The sequence below is a fragment of the Patagioenas fasciata genome, chromosome 4 (genome assembly GCF_037038585.1).
Source record: "Patagioenas fasciata isolate bPatFas1 chromosome 4, bPatFas1.hap1, whole genome shotgun sequence".
NCBI classification, from domain to species: Eukaryota; Metazoa; Chordata; class Aves; order Columbiformes; family Columbidae; genus Patagioenas; species Patagioenas fasciata.
In genome coordinates this window covers 2,519,633-2,539,286 of record NC_092523.1, presented here as the reverse complement: position 1 = coordinate 2,539,286, position 19,654 = coordinate 2,519,633, and the positions used below count along the sequence as shown (strand labels likewise).

General features: G+C 43.1%; 1 protein-coding gene across 2 annotated transcripts in view; it reads right to left on the bottom strand.

Moving 5' to 3' along the window:
* Window positions 1–19,654, bottom strand: part of ALMS1 (ALMS1 centrosome and basal body associated protein) — a 69,568-nt gene that overhangs the window by 5,783 nt on the left and 44,131 nt on the right. For both annotated transcript variants that reach the window (XM_065836422.2, XM_065836423.2), the window contains exons 10-17: window positions 18,862–18,987; window positions 17,003–17,173; window positions 11,544–12,715; window positions 8,342–8,450; window positions 6,893–7,072; window positions 4,463–4,707; window positions 3,509–3,692; window positions 3,228–3,291 (exon numbers count right to left, since the gene is read on the bottom strand). In XM_065836422.2, the coding sequence (XP_065692494.2) occupies window positions 3,228–3,291; window positions 3,509–3,692; window positions 4,463–4,707; window positions 6,893–7,072; window positions 8,342–8,450; window positions 11,544–12,715; window positions 17,003–17,173; window positions 18,862–18,987 (2,251 nt within the window). The remainder of the gene's footprint in view (window positions 1–3,227; window positions 3,292–3,508; window positions 3,693–4,462; window positions 4,708–6,892; window positions 7,073–8,341; window positions 8,451–11,543; window positions 12,716–17,002; window positions 17,174–18,861; window positions 18,988–19,654) is intronic.

The following is a 19,654-nucleotide window of genomic DNA, read 5'->3' as shown; positions in this document are numbered from 1 at the left end:
TTTATCTTCACATTCTGTTAAAAGCCACTGGCCAACCACATCACAGAAACATTTATTCGGGGGTTTACCAGTGTCACACAGGGAAAACGAGGGACACGGAGCAGTTGTGATACCGGAAATTCCCACATCCCGTAATGTCTTTCTTTTACAAGCAGCACCCTCCTAAAAAGCAATATTTATAACATTAAAATGAGTGTACAGCTGATATGATTACCCAGCTCCAAAGGTAGAGTTCAATATCTTCAGCACAGAACAGCCCCATTGCTTTGAGAATAGTCTGGGGATATTTACCTATCAATACCAATAGTTCTATTGCAAGAATAACTTGATTTAAGCTATTCAGACATCTTCAACCCTATTTAGGTGAATGTTTTGTTTTCTCCAGTGCTGAACTTCTCCCTATCAGAGTCAAAAAGCAAGGGATACTTCGTATTGATGGAAGATGACTGAAAATCCTTCAACACGCCCCATTTTGAACATTTTAAATGAATACAGCCCGCCAGCCAGAAGGGGCATCTCTGACAGTTGTCCTGGTACTAATTCCAGTAGGAAAATAATATTTCAGATCAGTAAGAGAAGTGATGGAGGCAAATGTGCATCAGTTTGCACCTGTCTGCTATTTAGTCGGTACAAGTTGGGTGTTGCTTGCGTGTTTCAGAGGAGAGAAGGACAAGAAATTAGCTGGAAAAGTAATAGGAAGCTGTAGGATAATGTATAACTAAGTAAGGAGAATCAAGAAAGCAAAGACGTTTGTTTACCAGCTGTGAGAGTCGGTCCGAAGATGGAGCACTATTTGCCTGAACATCGCCATCAAGAACTTAGAGAACTGAGGCCCTGGCAGAAAGAACGTGTGGACAATGATTTGGAAAGAGGTCCGAGGAGAAGCATCGTGTTGCACTGGTTTCTCTGATACAGGGGGGCTGCTGCTAACAATGGCTGTTGTGTGGACTTTACCTGCTGCTTCAGCCAAACCAGGCCCAGCCTCCTAAAAGGTCTCTTTGGCCGAGAGACAAGAGCTGCCATCCAGAAGCTGTGTTCTCACCTGCAGCCTCAGTCACACGTGTCCCTCACCTGCTCCCCCAAACAACGGTCAATGAAAAGGAGCACACCCAGAAGCTCGCCAAGGGTCCTGAGGTCACCCAATGGACCAGAGAAAGACCCCTGAAGGCTGGACATGTAAGCGTTGGCAAAAGCAAGCGTGAATCTTTCGAGCCTGCGCAGTATGAGCCTGGGTTGTGAAATCAAGGCATAATCTGGCCTAAAACAACAGGAGCAAGGGGGGCACAGAAGCATAAAAGATGATTCCAGAATGAACACCATTGAAGATCTTCCCGCCAGAGGATCCCGAACCACAACAGAGGACCAGCAGGACTCCACGGGACCAGAGGGAGCTTCTGGAACTCAACTGGTGATAAACGCAGCCTCAGTTCTCATCTCTATTTCTACTTTTCCCCGTTTCTTTTCCTGTTTCCTTTTCTTACTCTTTCTCTCTATCGTGTGCCGCTTTACAGGGAAATTAATAAAGTAACACTGCTTGATTGAATTATAACCCCTTGGCATTTTGGTCACCTTAATTTTGCGCTCTGAGATCAAGGTAAAAGAACCATCATGAGTCCATCATGGAATGGAACGTGACACCAGCCCATCAAACTTCAGACTGGAACTGATAAGCAAGCAAATACACACCCAACACCAAAAAGATACTTTAAAAAAGCAACTGTAGTCCTCCAGTGACCTATGTTCTGTGTATCCCTATTTTCCTGCTCTGTCTGCAGATGCTTGTAGGCCATATTTTCTAAAAATGTCACTACCCACATTACCACTACAGAAAAGATGAAATAAATCACATTTTGATGTTTATTTTATTCCACTTACGCTTTGCTGTAAGGGTTATTGATGTGATAATGGATGGGGGGAGATACCTCCAAGATTTGGGGGTTTGCTTTATTACCATCTCACCATCCTCTCAAGGCTTTCGCCATTCCAGGGCTCCCTCAAAGAAAGATCAGGATTCCCCATCATAAACCATCCAACCATAAAGACGTTTAAAACAAGAAGGGACCAGCGCAAAATTGTAGGTAAATTCATTGCAATTTGCTTTCACTCCCTCTAGCTAATTTGCCACGAGAAATTCCATTTATAGCCTCACAAAGAAAAAGCTTCTGCACTCATAGGTGTGGATTCCAAAAGAATATTACGGAATAGATTATTTCTCGGCTCCAACCGAGAGCTGGAATACGACAGCAGCAAGAACAGAAAGAAGTGGCCAAGCATGACGGCCTCAATCAGTTTCTGTACGAGTCCTGCTGACTTGGGTTATTCTGAAATCAGAGTTTCTGAGAATTCCTGAGTTCAGACACATCGATCTCCCAGTGCAAGAGACCCAAACACGAATCCTACCACAGCTAGAACACGTGGAGGTGCATTCCCTCACTAACTGGTATATTTACCATATTTACCACTTTTGCCACCTCTCTATTAATGCCCTAAAAATACTTCTAACATTTTTTGACTCTCCCAGCATATGTATCAAGGGGGTTATTCTATATATTGTGTATTCCAGTAGGTAGTTTGCAGAATCCTTATGTTGGAAGGAGCTCTGGGGGTCACCCAGTCCAAGCTCCTGCTCCCAGCAGGACTCACTTCAAGGCTGGATCAGGTTGCTCAGGCCTCATCCTGCCAACTTGTGATTATTTCCAAGGACGGAGATCCAACCACGTCTGTGGGCGCTGGTCCAGCACTTCACCACCCTCCTCGTGAAAAACTCATCTCCAGTTGGAATTTTTCCTACTGTAACACATCACCACTGCTGCTTGTCCTGTCACTATGCACCTCCAAGGAGGTTCTTCCTCTGCCTTCTCCAAATCTCTCTTCTGGTAGGGAAGCACCACTGCCACCTATTACTTAGTTTGTTCATGCTTAGAACTATTGACACACTCCACATTTTCTGTCCTTTTTGGACCTGCAGATTTGCTGGAGTGCTTGGAGGGCAGATACCACAGCAGAATACTCAGGTTTAGTTAAAAGTAACTCTTCCAAAGTTATATTGTTTCTTGGGTTTTCTAAATAGGTGCTTTCTTCCTCTGATAAGGTGTCTACATCCTGCACTGAAAAATCTGAATTATGCCCAACACCCAACTCTTTGACTGCAAATACAATTTATCCATCTTTCCCACGCATTTACTCAGGTCACTTATCTACCCAAAACCAAATTTACTTAACCTTACCGTTTAGATCTTTGAAACATTTCACTCTTTGGAACTGTTCTTCTCTTTTCTCTCATCAAAAAGCCTAAATGGAAAACGTTGAGATAAGAGAACGGTGAGCAAGTCTACTTCTCAATAAGAATATTGCCGCAACGATAATGACTCCTTTGTAAGTTATGGGTTTTTATAGATAGGAATGTTAAATAAGTGTAATACTTTTATTAAAAATACATGCAAATTTAAGTATAACGTGGGAATTCCTTAATTTCTATAGAGTGTACAAAGCAGAACCATGGAGGTACCTCTGTCAGACAGCACGTGACTTGCGTTCCTGTAGCCCTTTCTTTTCTCTGGGGGATTAAAGAGCTCTTGTCGCTCGGCCTGCAGGACGCTCTGCATCCTCCTTTCCTCCATCACCAGCTTCAGGTGCTTCACCCGCTCTCCAGAGCGGGAGATGAAATCAGGACGATGCACTGCAAGGGCCTCCTAAAATTGATGGAGAAAAATAAAGGGTGAAGTGCCCGGATTGTCTCCCTACAGCTGGAAGGGAATAATCAAAATATCTAACACCATTAATCAAAGTACGGAAAAAAATCCTAACAAAATACTATTTGCTATAACAGACAAAATCTTGTATGCTTAATGCTGAGTAGTTCCTCAGAGATCTTGTTTAACAAACTATAAATGGCCAGAAATAATAATTAGCAAAACCCCTTCATCAAAAAGTGTGGCAATGTTCACAAAGTTGAGCCCACAGGACGGATGATTCTGTAACTTATTAGTGTATCCCTTGCTATAAATCCGTGGGTATATCACAATCAGCAATTCCTTTTGGATCAGAAGTGGAATTTTGATCGCATACTATGTATATCACACATTATTATTCTTGCATGGAAGCAAGTATGACGCTACCTAGGCTCCTTTCCCTCTAATTCCTAAAGCCAAATGATTTAAGCCTTAAAATATCAGGTCAATTCAAATATATTAGCACATTGTAGAAAGCCAGATTACCATAACAAAACTCACAAATTCATTGGTTTTCTTGTTTTGGTGGCTTTGTGTTGTTTGGTTTTTGTTTGCTTTGATTTTTGGTGTTTTGGTTTTGTTTGGTTGGTTTTGGGGGGTGTGTTTGGTGTTTGTTCCAAGCAGAAGCCGTATGTAACATGTTGACTTGCACTGATGACAAAGGTGAAATAGCAATATCCAAATATCCAGCGTTCCTCCCAAAATCCCACTGAGACCCCAGCAGCCTCTACCTGCAGCGTGAGCTTCACGAGCGGCCGCAAGGGCCTGTTCTCGGCAGCTCTTTCTGGGCCCTCTGGTTGGATCCCGCTGCTGTGCTGCTGCTCCTGCCAGTTCTTCTCCCGGAGAGGCTCTCGCCAAGGCTTTGTGCTGCTCAGAGGTTCAAACCAAGCAGGACCAGGACCAGGAAAGGAGTTGGCGTGGTTTTCTTTCCTAGATTCGGATTTCAGGTCTTCTGCTTGGAGGAACCATGAAATCCCTGTTGAAAGGCCACAGAAGAGAATGAACATTTGTAGGCAATACACATGTCCATTTTCCATCCCCATCTACGGTCCTTCATAGAATCACAGAATCATTTTGGTTGGAAAAGACCCTCAAGATCATCAAGTCCAATCCTTCCCCCACCCCTGGCACTGCCCCATGTCCTGAGAACCTCATGTCCGTCTGTCCAACCCTCCAGGGATGGTGACTCCAGCACTGCCCTGGGCAGCCTGTTCCAATGCCCCACAGCCCTTTGGGGAAGAAATTGTTCCCCACATCCAACCTCAACCTCCCCTGGCGCAACTTGAGGCCGTTTCCTCTGCTCCCGGCGCTTGTTCCTTGGGAGAAGAGATGGTTCGTGCCCAAGGCCTTAGACAAATCCAATCAGAGGCCCAACAGCACCATAAATACTTCAGTTTAACAACAGTGGGACTCTGCAGCAAACACCTTTAGCAGCCTCAAAAGAATCTGTTTGCCAAGTGTCACAAAACCAGCAAGTCTTTATCAAACAATACTCGTGAAAAAGCACAAAAATGCTTAGTTTGCAACTATGTCTGTTGATAGAAAGAATAGTTATTCCTCAGCAATTACACATTGCCGTCCTAAGTCCTACGTTGTCATATAGATATTTTTGAAGATGAGTGCTTTACATCTTCCAAATGTTAAATATGTGTTTAAGAATTAGATTACTCACAGATCACATCCATAACTGAATGGGAATGCATCAGCTGGTACTGAGCAGATATTCCAAATTTTCTAAATTAAACTGGTATAAGAGAGAATGATGTGTCCCTATAACAACAATGATGACTAGTGAAAATATTTTTAAACATTTAATCATGAGATTGTGAGGACTGACAGGAAATTTAAATTTATAAAAATAAAGGCTGGAAGCTACACTATCAGCTCAAAAACACAACTCTAGCCAGAAGATGGTGATGAGTCTAGTTCTTCTGGTACCACAACCTTCCCCCATGTATTCCTGACCAAATCCTGTTTTTTTGAGGTCTCTGTGCATGAAACATTAAGTACAACTCAGAGTGGCCGAACTTAGAGCTTAACGGAACCTTTTATACCTTGGAAATCAAAATTAAGTATCTACATGATTCCTACCTCATCCATCTTTCCTCGCCTTATTCCCTGCTCCCTATTTATGACCTTCCCAGGTTCCAGTATAAGTTGGGGAATGTCCTATTAGAGAGCAGTGTAGGGGAAAGGGAGCTGGGGGTCCTGGGGACAGCAGGGTGACCATGAGCCAGCACTGGGCCCTTGTGGCCAGGAAGGCCAATGGTACCTGGGGTGGGTTAGAAGGGGGTGGTCAGTAGGTCAGAGAGGTTCTCCTGCCCCTCTGCTCTGCCCTGGGGAGACCACACCTGGAATATTGTGTCCAGTTGTGGCCCCTCAGCTCCAGAAGGACAGGGAACTGCTGGAGAGAGTCCAGCGCAGCCACCAAGATGCTGAAGGGAGTGGAGCATCTCCCGTGGGAGGAAAGGCTGAGGGAGCTGGGGCTCTGGAGCTGGAGAAGAGGACACTGAGGGGGGACTCATTCATGGGATCAATATGGAAAGGGGCAGTGTCAGGAGGATGGAGCCAGGCTCTTCTGGGTGACAACCGATGGTAGGACAAGGCGTAATGGGTTCAAACTGGAACACAGGAGGTTCCACTTAAATTTGAGAAGAAACTTCTTCATGGTGAGGGTGTCAGAGCCTGGCCCAGGCTGCCCAGGGAGGTTGTGGAGTCTCCTTCTCTGCAGACATTCAAACCCGCCTGGACACCTTCCTGTGGAACCTCAGCTGGGTGTTCCTGCTCCATGGGGGGATTGCACTGGATGAGCTTTCCAGGGCCCTTCCAACTCCTGACATTGTGGGATTCTCTGATTCTGTGACATCTAACAGCCTGATTGAATAGTGCCACGATAATCGAGGACTAGAGAGCTCACTTGGTGTGGTGTTTTTGCTTAAAATTCATTGATTAAAAGCAGAATAAGAACTGGCCGTACTAGTGAAAGACAACTCTGTGTCCTAGCTAATCCTCCTCACGGATTTTGCTGGTCGCTGTTGAGGTGTAGAGCTCTCTTGGTCTGGAGAGAAAGCGGATTTTAGGCTGACCTTGTGGTAAATGCCGCCTGCTCCTTTTTGTCCTTTTCTCCACGAACAAATGGCCCGGCTGTCCCTCCCGCTTACCCTTGTTTCCTGCTGCCCGATGATCTGCAACCAGTCCAGCTGACTCTCCAAAAATACCCTGGACACGATGCCAGGGTTCCTGCGGCCGTCGATGCGGTTGGTTGCATCTCGGGGTAGGAAAAGTCACACCAACATCGCGAGTGTTTTTCTTGGTTGCGCTGTTCACTATTTCCAAGTCTCCTGGAGTCAAAAATGAAGCAGTAACATCTTATTCCAGAGCAGCTGGAAGTATAATAGTAATACTTACAACATCAGCACGCGTGACGTGCATCATTCAGGAGGTGAACCTCAATTCTTACTGTGAAGGGTCACTTTCTTTATCCCACTTTCGAAAGGGAAAATCTTCTATATTTTCATTTCCAATTCAAGGAGAGTTTACAGTGACTCAGGTTTGTTACTACATGATAATCTGAGTAACACTAATGTGGTGTAAACCAAGTACCCCAAGGAAAATAAGCACATATATATATCTATTTAATACATATATAAACATGTTTTAATATTTAATTCTCATCCCCCCATACAGATATCTATAGATAGATATATATCTATATGGGGGGGTGAGAATTAAATTATGAACCAATCATGCTCCTTGCTGGGGACCCAAGTTGACTCTCTCAGCTTCAAACCTGCTGCTGAACAACACAATGGCAGGTCCATGCACAGCTTTAAATTTTGGACAATGGAACTACAGGTTTTTCTGGACCTGGTTTGCCCAGAGCATCACAGATATTTGACAGAAAAGCACCACAAATTTTGAACAGAAACATGTAAAGCGGAAGGTGTCAACGAACATTCAAAAAGCCACAACATGATCCTGAAAACAAGCCAAGAAATTGCTTTTCTGATTCAATCCACTTGCACGTGGGGGAAAAAAAGGCAGTAATAAATAAATAATTGATATGTCTGACAAATTAAACAGTCATTACTCAATCTTATGATGGGAACTTGGTGTGTGAATGAAAGCAATGGAGAAACTGATCACTGCCACCAGAAAAACCCAAATGCAGAACTGCACCAGTCCAGGATGAGCTTGTTTTAAATAGGATATAACATCCAAAATATTACCAAGAACATGAAACACTGTGGTTGACTTCTGAAATAGCACATGCCTACAAACTACATTCTGTAAGTAACAGATGGTTTGAGGAGAAAACAATATATAAAAAAATATAGTTAGTCCACCTTTACTATGGAACTGAATCACAAGCTTATTAGGTTAATAAACTTCTAAGTGAGAAAAGTGGCTATGCGAGCAGACCAAGAACGGAAATTAAATGGCTTATTTTAATTATAATGTAACACCTTTCTCTAAAAATACTTGAAGGGAATGTGAAGAATGCTGTGTGTAGGTACCCACATCAGAAACAGCCACAGACTTTGGAGACGGTTTCCAAAGAGATGAAAATCAGAAGCAAATACAGAGAAGTCCAGAATTCAACAACTCACCTGTTTGGATCCCTTTGTTTAACATCCGTGTGCGGCGCTTGGTGCTAAGAGCAGAGCTTGGCCCCCAAGAACCTGCAGAAGTCGAATCAGACGAAAGGGAGATTGCGTTCTAGAAACAAAAAAACAGGGAAGAGAACAGAAATTCCTGAATTACTAAATGAACAGAAAGTAGGTTTTAAACAGCAAAAATAAGTCATCACTCTTTACTTGATTTTCCTGCTACTGCTGGAGGGACAAACTGTCTCGAAAGACGAACACGTTGTTTTGTAAATTCATATCGAAGCACTTGTACGAAAGAGCAAAGTTCTTGCAAACCATGGGAAGGTCCCTCAGCCTGGGATCCTCGTTACACAAAGTTCTCCAGGTGGGGAACATTCAACTCGATAAAAGCAAGAAATAGAAGACGCTTGGTAAGGCCACGGCTTAGGCACAACAGTAGTTTCAGATCTTCAGAACTCACCCAAGCAGCAGTTCCAGCTGCAGGGATGTGAGCAGCACAACGGCGTCACAATAGATTAATTGAAATTTTACAACACGTTCTAATTTTACAGCCATTTCAACAGGAATACACTCTACAAGTCTATCTAGTCCACAAGTTTTTTGGTGCTATAGAGAAGGTTAGTGCTTTATTAACAGCAATTAACTGATAGAGCTTCCCCAGGCTTCAAACTCAGTGCGGCACAGACCAATCTCCGCAACTCCATTTTTAATTATGACACTGATTTTTTTTCCTCCTTGATCATAGCAATTAGTATCCTATTAGTAACTCATAACGCCAGTCCCGATGGACATGAACAGAGGCTTTTTTATTACCTTTTTATTGAACCTCTGCTTTGCTGCAGATCATAATTTCATTTCAACATGAAAAGGAGGTGATTTTTACGCTGGTGCATACTGACAAAAACTGGGTTTAGCTTCATAAAGCTATTTCAGCTCTTGTAGAGTACACCAGACAGATGTAGTAGTTGTGTATCTTCTTTGAGAGAATGGAAGCAAATGTGTTTGGCAAAAGACAGTATAAAGGAAAACACTTAAACATTTCCACGCAGATCAGCTCACAGAAATAAATATAAGCAGCTGCTCAATACTGAATATTGACATGAATATTCCTCTTTGGGTTAGAACATTCAGCGCGGTGTTTTCAAAGCCGTTGAACAGCGTCACCTTTAGCTCTGTACCTGCGACCAGATGGCAGCTTGAAAAGTGCTTTAGAAATACCAGCAACTGGAAGAGAGTAAAACCCGCTGGGATGGGTTCGACAGCTATAAATACGTTTCTCAAAAGCTGTAAGCAGGTTTTCTGGAAGCAGGAGCTGACAATAGGCTCGTACTGAAATAAAATCAGCTGCAAAATGCAGCGTTTGCCTGAAGAATTTGTACAGGGATCTGTCTAGGAGGAGGGATCCTCAATACATCTTCATTTCTGTTCAGCCAAGTATCACAGAAATCACCCAAATTTGGATATTAAATTAAGTCTGCCATCAATTTCCTCTCATTCCTCATTCGAAGTGGGTCCTGTGTCTCTGTATATGGATTTTTAAAAAAGAACAGTGCATTGGCAGGTAAAAGATGCTGCTTTCTAAAGCCATAGGGGTTCAACGCAACATGAAGCACTGGGAACAGTGAGCCTTTAATCTAAATATTACTGCAAGCAGTGATTTTAACAGGCATAAGACTGGATATTCTTTAAGGTCCAAATAGACATAGAAAGATCAGTCTCATGAATGGAATACGGAATATAAGCTCCTACAGCCACGCAAGAAATGTTGGATCCTAATTTCATTGTTAGTCAGCGTTTTGATTTATGATTGCAAAGTTTATGACAATTTTCTTTTACCTTTAAATAAAGATTATAAATAAAAATACTAATTAAAAACAATTTAAACCATTTTTAGTCTTGAAAAGGGCTGTTTCTCCCCCGGACATGCATTCACAGAATCGCAGAATCCCAGAGTGTCAGGGGTTGGAAGGGCCCTGGAAAGCTCATCCAGTGCAATCCCCCATGGAGCAGGAACACCCAGCTGAGGTTCCACAGGAAGGTGTCCAGGCGGGTTTGAATGTCTGCACAGAAGGAGACTCCACAACCTCCCTGGGCAGCCTGGGCCAGGCTCTGACACCCTCACCAGGAACAAGTTTCTTCTCAAATTTAAGTGGAACCTCCTGTGTTCCAGTTCGAACCCATTGCCCCTTGTCCTATCATTGGTTGTCACCCAGAAGAGCCTGGCTCCATCCTCCTGACACTCCCCCTTTCCATATTGATCCCCAGGAATGAGTCCCCCCTCAGTCTCCTCTTCTCCAGCTCCAGAGCCCCAGCTCCCTCAGCCTTTCCTCCCACGGGAGATGCTCCACTCCCTTCAGCATCTTGGTGGCTGCGCTGGACTCTCTCCAGCAGTTCCCTGTCCTTCTGGAGCTGAGGGGCCACAACTGGACACAAGATTCCAGGTGTGGCCTCCTTAGCTTACTTGACACACAGACTAAGTTTGACTTGTTTCTATTAAAAACACTAACTCATTTCAATGAAATCTGTTGGTACTGCTGACACTACCACTTTCTTCTGCTAATTCAAAATAAAAGAAAAACATTTCTCACTTGTTCCTGTACTTTTCGGCATCAATGCTTATCACAGAGCACCAAAACTCTGGGTGTTCTTACTGTAATCTTTTAATACGCCCAAACGGCCGAGTACAGAAGTTGAAGAAGGAACTCAACAACCACCACTCAGCAAGACAAAATAATTCCAACATTTCAAATAGAAAAACACTAAGAAAATTCAAATCATTTTCCATTTTTATGAAATGCTATTTATCGAGATATTGAGGCAGCAACGTGGAGTCAAAACCTACAAGCCCAACGTGCCCCGTGGCGTTCAGGGTTGCGAAAGCACAGAACCTGCAGAGAACCAGAAATCAGATATAACAGGATCTGCCTTCCCAAGATAGATGGGAGAAAAAACAGACAAATAAGAAGAAAGGGGAAGAAAACACAATCGATGTTTTAAGATCATTTGATCTCATCCTTATTCTTGGAAAGACAGAGACTTGTTTGAGCTGCTTGGATCAAAGAGAGAAGCCAACCATATAAACAACACGCTCTGGGATATTTTAAACGATTCTCCGAATAACAAACTCTACAACTTATATAGTAGTCTAAGAGTTTCCCTAAAGATTATTTAAAATTGTCTTTTGGTCTAACTGACCACATACCTGGATCTCTTTCCTTTTCCTGTGTCTCTCAGAAGCCATTTTGGAATATTCTACACCCACCGCTTTGTCGCTTCCCTTGTCCCGCTTTTCCGAGCGGTTTTTCTGGTGGTCGATGGTGCAATAAAGCCGGGAGAGCCTCGGTGACACCCGCACTCGTTCGTGCCCAAAAGCCCTGATCAACCTGGCTGTGTCGATGGTGGAACCGGAACTGCTCCCCTCGCTCTGGGTGGTGGTTTCCACCTCCGTTTGCGTCGCCACGTCCCATTCGGAGGTGGTGGAACTGATGGTGGTGCCGTGATCTCCGCTGAGCCGTGGCTCCGAACAAGTGTCACTGGGAGTTTCCAAGTATTGCTGATGCTCCAGAATTTTCTTCACCTGGGAGATAATTTTCTTGCTCGACCTATTTTTCCTGAGCTCAACAAAACTATTTGTATCATGGGTGATGCGTGGTCTTTCTTCAACATCAGGCTCTAAGGTACTTTCAGACACGTTCTTTTCTGGCAGTCTTATCTTCTGCTCTCCTCCATCAAAAACATCCTTTTCAGAATTTGCTGGTATTAGCGTATGCTTGATGGGGTTCTGAAGGACCCTGGCCAGTCGATCGAGGCGTTCAACGAGGGAGAGCTCACCGCTCCTCCTAAAATCATGGCACTGGTGTCTCTTCTGGCGCTCCAAAAATTTAATCCAGAGTTCATCTAAGCCGCTGCTGGAGTGGGTTTGGTGTCTCGATGGTAGATCTTTTTCCACAGTCTCATCGACACGAGTTGTTTGGCTGCATGGCAAAGGATAATTTCTACCTGCCTTTTGTTCTGCTTCTCTTCTGCCAGGCTGAAGCTGCTCCTTCCCTGATGTATCGTTCTCCAAAGACGCGGTAACATTGAGCTCCTCGTTCTTGCTGTAATCTGCTTCTGCGGTGAGTGGAAAGAACTCATTTTCACTCTCTCTTTTATGACAAAAAGACAGAAGCCACTGAGGACGATGTGCTTTTTTCCGACTGTGCAGCACAGCTCTTGAGGAAGGTCTGGGGTGTCCGACACCAGAACTGTCTTCCGACAACTCGCTGTTGGACAAGAAGCAGCTCTCACCCGTGGGCACTGGATGGTGAAGGTAGAACCGGGCAGATTTGAAGAGCGAATGCGTTGTTTTGACGGCCTTCGGGTGATCTGTGTGTTCTAGGAGAGAAGAAAACACTCAAAATTGGTGTCTCTTTACAGCAAACCTTAAACAGGATGATTTTCATCTTAACACTTTCCAACCACGTCGAAGGGTTAAAAGAGGAATCATTGTACCCATTCTCAAACTGCAACAAATGTAGACGTTTCAGCATTATTAAAAGAACATAAAGAATATTTTCTATCATTTGCAACACGGAACCCAAGAGAATATTACACCCAACTGAATCTGAAGGATGAATCTAATTACACCACAGGTAATTACCCTGATCAAAATTTGGGCTGAGGCTTTATTTGTATTTAGGGAAACTCAGGACAGGCAGTCACAGCTCATTTTGCCTCTTTTTAGACCGATGCCCTGCAGCAAACATCCCCTGAACATCCTCTCTTACCTCACTTGGAACACCACCATATATAACCCAAATAATACCACTTACTCCTAGATATCGTCTGATATCACACCAAGATCCAGATCTAGCTCTGCTTTGCTTTCAAGCTCAAATGACACAATTTAATTCAAAGCAGCAGTGAAATTCCCCCCAAATATGCTTCTCTCTGAAATTACAATGCACTCGATGCAGAAATGCAATTATAAACTCATTGGTAATAGACATACAATGAAGTACATGCACGGCATGTGCAAGCAGGAACACACTTCAAAATAATTTTAAAGCCGTTTGTAATCTACTGTAAAAAAAAAATAACTAAAAAGTAAAAATGTGTTTCATGTTACGTTCTTTATATAATGGACCAAATTATACCATGAACCATAAGGGCTGAAAGTAGAAGTTACAGACACAAGTGCAAGGATTTCCCAAGTTGCTACGCTTACTGCAAGATATTCCAAGCTCTTTTTAGCCAAGTACGTCATTCAAAGATGCTTTACAGTGTAGTAATAGCTTTAATATAAATAAAAAGTCAATGTAATAAAAGAACAGTCCATTGACTAATGGTAAGAACGAGTCGATGATGCGGAGCTGGTTTGCTTTTTTGTTTGCATTTTTATCAGTTTGTTTTAAAGAGTCTTGTGTTCATGACCTGTGGATGACAACAGACCTGGGAAGCAGGTTTTCTTCTCTTCATCCGAAGAGGATTTGTCACTGATTCTGCAGCAGGGTGGCAAGTCCAACACCCAGGAGGAAACCAACCACCCACCTCAGCAAGAGCCACAAGGTTTATTGTTATAAAACCTCAGTTCCAGGTGGGAAAAACATAAGCTCAGGAAGGGTAAAATTGCATGAATTCATACCTTATTTTTATTTAGCCACTTGTTTTGCTCACGTTTTATCCATCTCTTGCTTCCCAACACAGAGATGCTTGAGTATAATGTCAAAAGCATGAACAGCATCACCAGAGCTGGTCTCAGCAACTCTGACAATGGAGGAATTTGTCTTTCCCTACAAGATCAGTGGTTATATATTTATGGAAGATTATTCCTCCTCATCCTCCTGACAAATGAGATCAGGTTTGGGAATACTATGCAGAATTGTTGCTATTCCTGTATCTTTTAAAAGTTGCCAACAAAATGGAAGGAATGCAAACAGGCAAAGTTTATATAGCGAAACTTTCAAACCACATACATAACTTGCATAATTTTACACTCTAGACAAGCCCTGTGGGTAGAGCTAAACTTTTATTAGACCATCTAAAAATAAAGTTGCAGAAGTCAGAGAAGATTTTTGACACACGAGTCTCTTCAGAAAACCTGTTTAAATTTCTACCCGTACTGGCTGGTTTAACAAAAGATCATTTCTTCCTACAGATCTTTTCTTGCCTGTGTCTTCAGACCATCACAGCTACACGAAAATACCATTATATAATTTTATATTAACACGTGTGTTCCCCTTTTCATTTTTATCCGGGCTACGCACAGACAGGTTTCCATTGACTTCTGCTCCAACGTGATATTTTGTCTGTTCCTGCAGATTTTTGCTCAGAGAACTCACTTCTACACACAGACTCGTTCTCCATGACCTCCGCTCTTCTGCGTTACCCACAGTCAATGAAGAAAAGCATTTGTCTACCTCACTCCACTTGTTTCCTCATCCTTGCATTTGGTAAATGTTCACAGATAATTATTTCTTCCATTAGAAAATCAATGTTATGACACCAAGTGAGGAGCAGTGGTGACACTGGAAGCTGTGCTGCCGTCCAGAGACCTGGACAGGCTGGAGAGCTGGACGGGGAGAAATTTAATGAAATAGAACAAGGGCAAGTGTAGAGTCTTGAATCTGGGCAGGAACAACCCCAGGTTCCAGTGTAAGCTGGGGAATGACCTATTAGAGAGCAGTGTAGGGGAAAGGGACCTGGGGTTCCTGGGGACAGCAGGGTGAGCATGAGCCAGCACTGGGCCCTTGCGGCCAGGAAGCCAATGGTACCTGGGGTGGGTTAGAAGGGGGTGGTCAGTAGGTCAGAGAGGTTCTCCTGCCCCTCTGCTCTGCCCTGGGGAGACCACACCTGGAATATTGTGTCCAGTTGTGGCCCCTCAGTTCCAGAAGGACAGGGAACTGCTGGAGAGAGTCCAGCGCAGCCACCAAGATGCTGAAGGGAGTGGAGCATCTCCCGTGTGAGGAAAGGCTGAGGGAGCTGGGGCTCTGGAGCTGGAGAAGAGGAGACTGAGGGGGGACTCATTCATGGGGATCAATATGGAAAGGGGTAGTGTCAGGAGGATGGAGCCAGGCTCTTCTGGGTGACAACCACTGGTAGGACAAGGGACAATGGGTTCAAACTGGAACACAGGAGGTTCCACTTAAATTGAGAAGAAACTTGTTGGGGGTGAGGGTGTCAGAGCCTGGCCCAGGCTGCCCAGGGAGGCTGTGGAGTCTCCTTCTCTGCAGACATTCAAACCCGCCTGGACACCTTCCTGTGGAACCTCAGCTGGGTGTTCCTGCTCCATGGGGGGATTGCACTGGATGAGCTTTCCAGGTCCCTTCCATTCTGTGAACGTTGCCTTTATTGTTGCATTAATTCAACTACTGGTGCTAGGTACACTTACCAAAAAATTAAAATGAATATAAAATAAGAAGTTCAGTGTGTCTTATACGAGCATTTTAAATTGTCTTCCAGAAGTACCAAAATCTCTCCATTCTGAAGAGGAAACCTCCCAAGAAAACTCCTCCTAACATGAAGAATTAAAATGATCAGAAGGCATCCTTATTAGTCTATCGGCGCATTTCTGTGGGGTAAACTTACCCCAGGCATATTGAGCTGCCTGCTTAAAAAGGACAATAATAATCACACTGAGGTATTCCACAAAAATCTCTTTCATTAAATGTCTTCATATAAGAAATTTGTGTGATACTAAGGAAAAAAAATGGGCTCCCAAGAAGCCTATATAAATATATATATGAGTGCCTAGGAGAGAGCACAAACTCTCTAATTCAGAATCCATTATGCTGATGTTCATATATTTTTGGGTCTCATCCCTCGTTAACAGCCACAATTGTATTACCTCCTCGCAATTTGCTCTCTCTTCGTTTAATACATGTTGCAGAATGCAGTATGCGCAATAAACAGCTTCCCTGAGGAATTAGTGGCTGTATTCGGGAGACGGCAGCCACTCGGCAATTCTCCGTTCCCAGTTATTCCTGTCCAGGAACAAGATGTAATTCTCAACCACCACAAAAATCCTCATCCTTGCTCAGTTTATCGGTCGCTCAAAATCACAGAATGAGGTTTGGTACAAAAGGAGTGTCCATCAGGACTAATTTTAGCTGCTGTCATAAGATAAAGTGTCAAAATCAACAGTTAGCGCAGCGCAGTTTCATTTTATCAGCATTCTCAACAAATAAAGCCTTAAAGCAGGTTACTATAGTAGTAAATCCTGACCATCCTGCAGGAGTACAAGGTTAACGGAGGGGAGAAAGAGACATCAGTCAAATCAAATTCAGTTAAATATCAACGTTACAGAGATACTTTACATGGCATCAAAAGATATCAGTGGATTTGTGGGGAGGAACATAATCCCAGCCTGAGCAATTCCCACCTGCTCTTATTTACCAGGGGATTTCTCTCATTTTCAACATGGGCATCCTTGCTACACTTCAAGACTTTGCACTTCACAAACTTAAGAGTGGCCAAAATATATATATATATATAATACTAATGTCCAAGTATTTGGACTGTCAGGGAAAAGTATAAAGATGGGGAAGAGAAAAATGAGACATTCAGCATCTTGAGGCAGATTCTCAGCAATATCATGAGACCAGAAATCATGGATCCTGAAACAGAATTCTTTTGCTCTACTTTTGTGTGTATGAAAATACATGTAAATTAAACACACACTACCTGAGGAAGCTCCCAGTGGTATCACCTGCTCCTCAGCCCAGACCAGCTTGGGCTTGACCCTTTTACTATAAATTCCTTCTTTATGGTCAATGGCAGCAATGTCGGGAGGATTTTCATCCCTTAAATGGAGCAGGTTTGTTGGAAACCTTGGAAGAGGAGCATCGTTTGACCCTAGAGGGAAAGACAGCAATAATTAGGAGTAAAAAGAGAAAGCAGGAGAAATACTCGTGTTAAAAAACAACATCCGAAAGAAAGCTGGTTATCCAAATATCAGTGCCAGCACATTCACCACCAATCACGATCCCTAGAGAGCAGTTCCAGTGACTAACGCAGCAGCAATTGTACCGTATTCTTTTCCATGATTTTTGGTTCTTCCCTGAGAGGTAAATTAATTTTATCTATTCTACAAAAGAACACGAGAAAAATGAGCATTAGACAAGGCTGCTAGGAAGCCAGACATAGGATTTGGAATGTCCAGACGCCCTCCTGTTCCCATTAAAATTCCAGACATTTTCACTGATGGATGTAAATATCTATTTTCCGAGCTCGGAATAAGCAATGGAGGAAAAACTGGAGCACTAGGTCTGTGTAACCCCTACATACGAATTCAGGACAAGAAGAGCAGAGCGCTCTTACTATCGTATTGTTGTTACCCAATGTTAAAAACCTAAAATGTCCCTTCAGTGATTGATCATCCTTGTCAACACCACCTGGCTACATTCAATGGACTTGACTTAGTTTCCTGCAGCGACTGCTCCAAACTGCAGCAGGCAGCTTAAAAACAGATTTAGTTTTGAATTGTGCTGTACATTTGCTGGAACCTTGCACTGCCTCCTATGCATATGGAATTTTTACATCTAGCGTCGTAGTTTCTGCAAAACAACAGACTCGCCTCGCATTTGTTTCTCTCATTTTGACCATATTACAACAGACAGAGTGGAAAAAATAATGATGGGAGACACTTAAGGAATGACAAGCAGGATTTGTGGCTATAATGACCATTCTGTGCACTTACTGTCAGTGTCGTATCAAACTGCTCCCCTTGGGCACATCTGTCAGGAATGGGACATCTTTGTCCTATTAGTTTTGTCTACAAATAACTTTGGATGTCAAAAAGCTCTGACTGAAAACAATCTGCACATAAGATCTATAACGCTTAAGTGATGCATTCCGTACGTATATATAGGAGAGAAGTGAAAAATAACAGCAGGCAAAGCAAAAGAAGTTGATGAATCACAGACCATCATTTCCTCCGGTAAATGAGACGTGTTTTTACTGGGAGGATGTGGGGAAGACGTGAATATATATTTCAAAGCAGAGTTACAAATTACATTGTTTATAGAAAGGCTTTCTACACTAGATTAATCTAATGGGGAGGAAAGAAATTCAGGGCTGAAAAAGCTATTGTCTGAAATGTGTGTTGTATTATGCAGAACGCACACATAACAAATTAATAAGAAAAGGGGGAGAATGTACATAAATAAGGGAACTAAAAAGGAGAACTGGCAGAGATATGAACGAGTCCAAAACTGAAGAGTAATTCCCAAAGGAAAATAAAGAATTTCCAAGCTGTAAAATATTGAGCCTTGTTTCTTGTCACGGCCAGAATGGAGCTCTAACATCCTTTTCATCACAGAACCTGAAACCACAGCCTTCAGTCAGGACTCGTACGTCTTTGTGTTATAAAGTGGTGTGAACGTGAACAATTTTTCTAGTAAAATCAATGCACTTACTCTAAACCGGTAGGACAAGAGTTCTGAGCTCAGCTGAGCCAACTCCGCATAAGAAATTGATATATTTTGAATTACATGAACTACAACCATCATTTTGCGTTTGGGAGACCCGAGATAAAGAAGTACCTGAGGGAGAGCTCTCAGCGCTGGTTTCTGCCCCAAGTGGAGGAATTTTGGATCCCGCTTTTCGATAAGGAACATAATACATCCCAGTGCTCCCAGCAGGTTTGTATGGCAGCAGCAAGGGCTGGTCTGTGGGGACGGAAGGCAAAGGTTTAACTCCTTTAAAGCAAACAAAGACAAAAGCAACAAATAAGGACCCAAAGAGACTGCTGAAGATGTTCACTGTGGTAAATCTGGAGAAACAGCATATTCTTTTGGAAAATTAATCATAATTATTGATTATTTCATTAATACCCACCCAACGGTTTGAAGGTTGATTGTCGCTTCACTACAACAAAATAGTTTCCTTACCTATTCAATATTAAATTTCTGACTAAGGTGACAAATACTAACTTCAAAAAAGACTCACAATCCCCACCTGACCAGAACTGCCTTTCAGGTGGTTCTAGAGAGTGCTGAGCTCACCTCTAAGCCTCCTCTGCTCCAGACTGAACAAGCCCAGCTCCCTCAGCCTCTCCCCATAGGGCTTGTGCTCAAGTCCCTTCCCCAGTCTTGTTGCTCTTCTCTGGACCCGCTCCAGCACTTCAATCTCTTTCCTGACCTGAGGGGCCCAGAATTCAGTTCCAAATAAACCAGAACTAAACTGTATTTATACAACTCCCTACCATCAAGACTGCAGAGCACAAGTTTAAAGGTTGGGTTTTGTCCCATCTGAGTGACGTTAAATATCAAAATGATCTCAAGAATGTTATTTCCACAAAAAAGTTGGGTTTGGCTTTGGTTTTTTAATACCTAT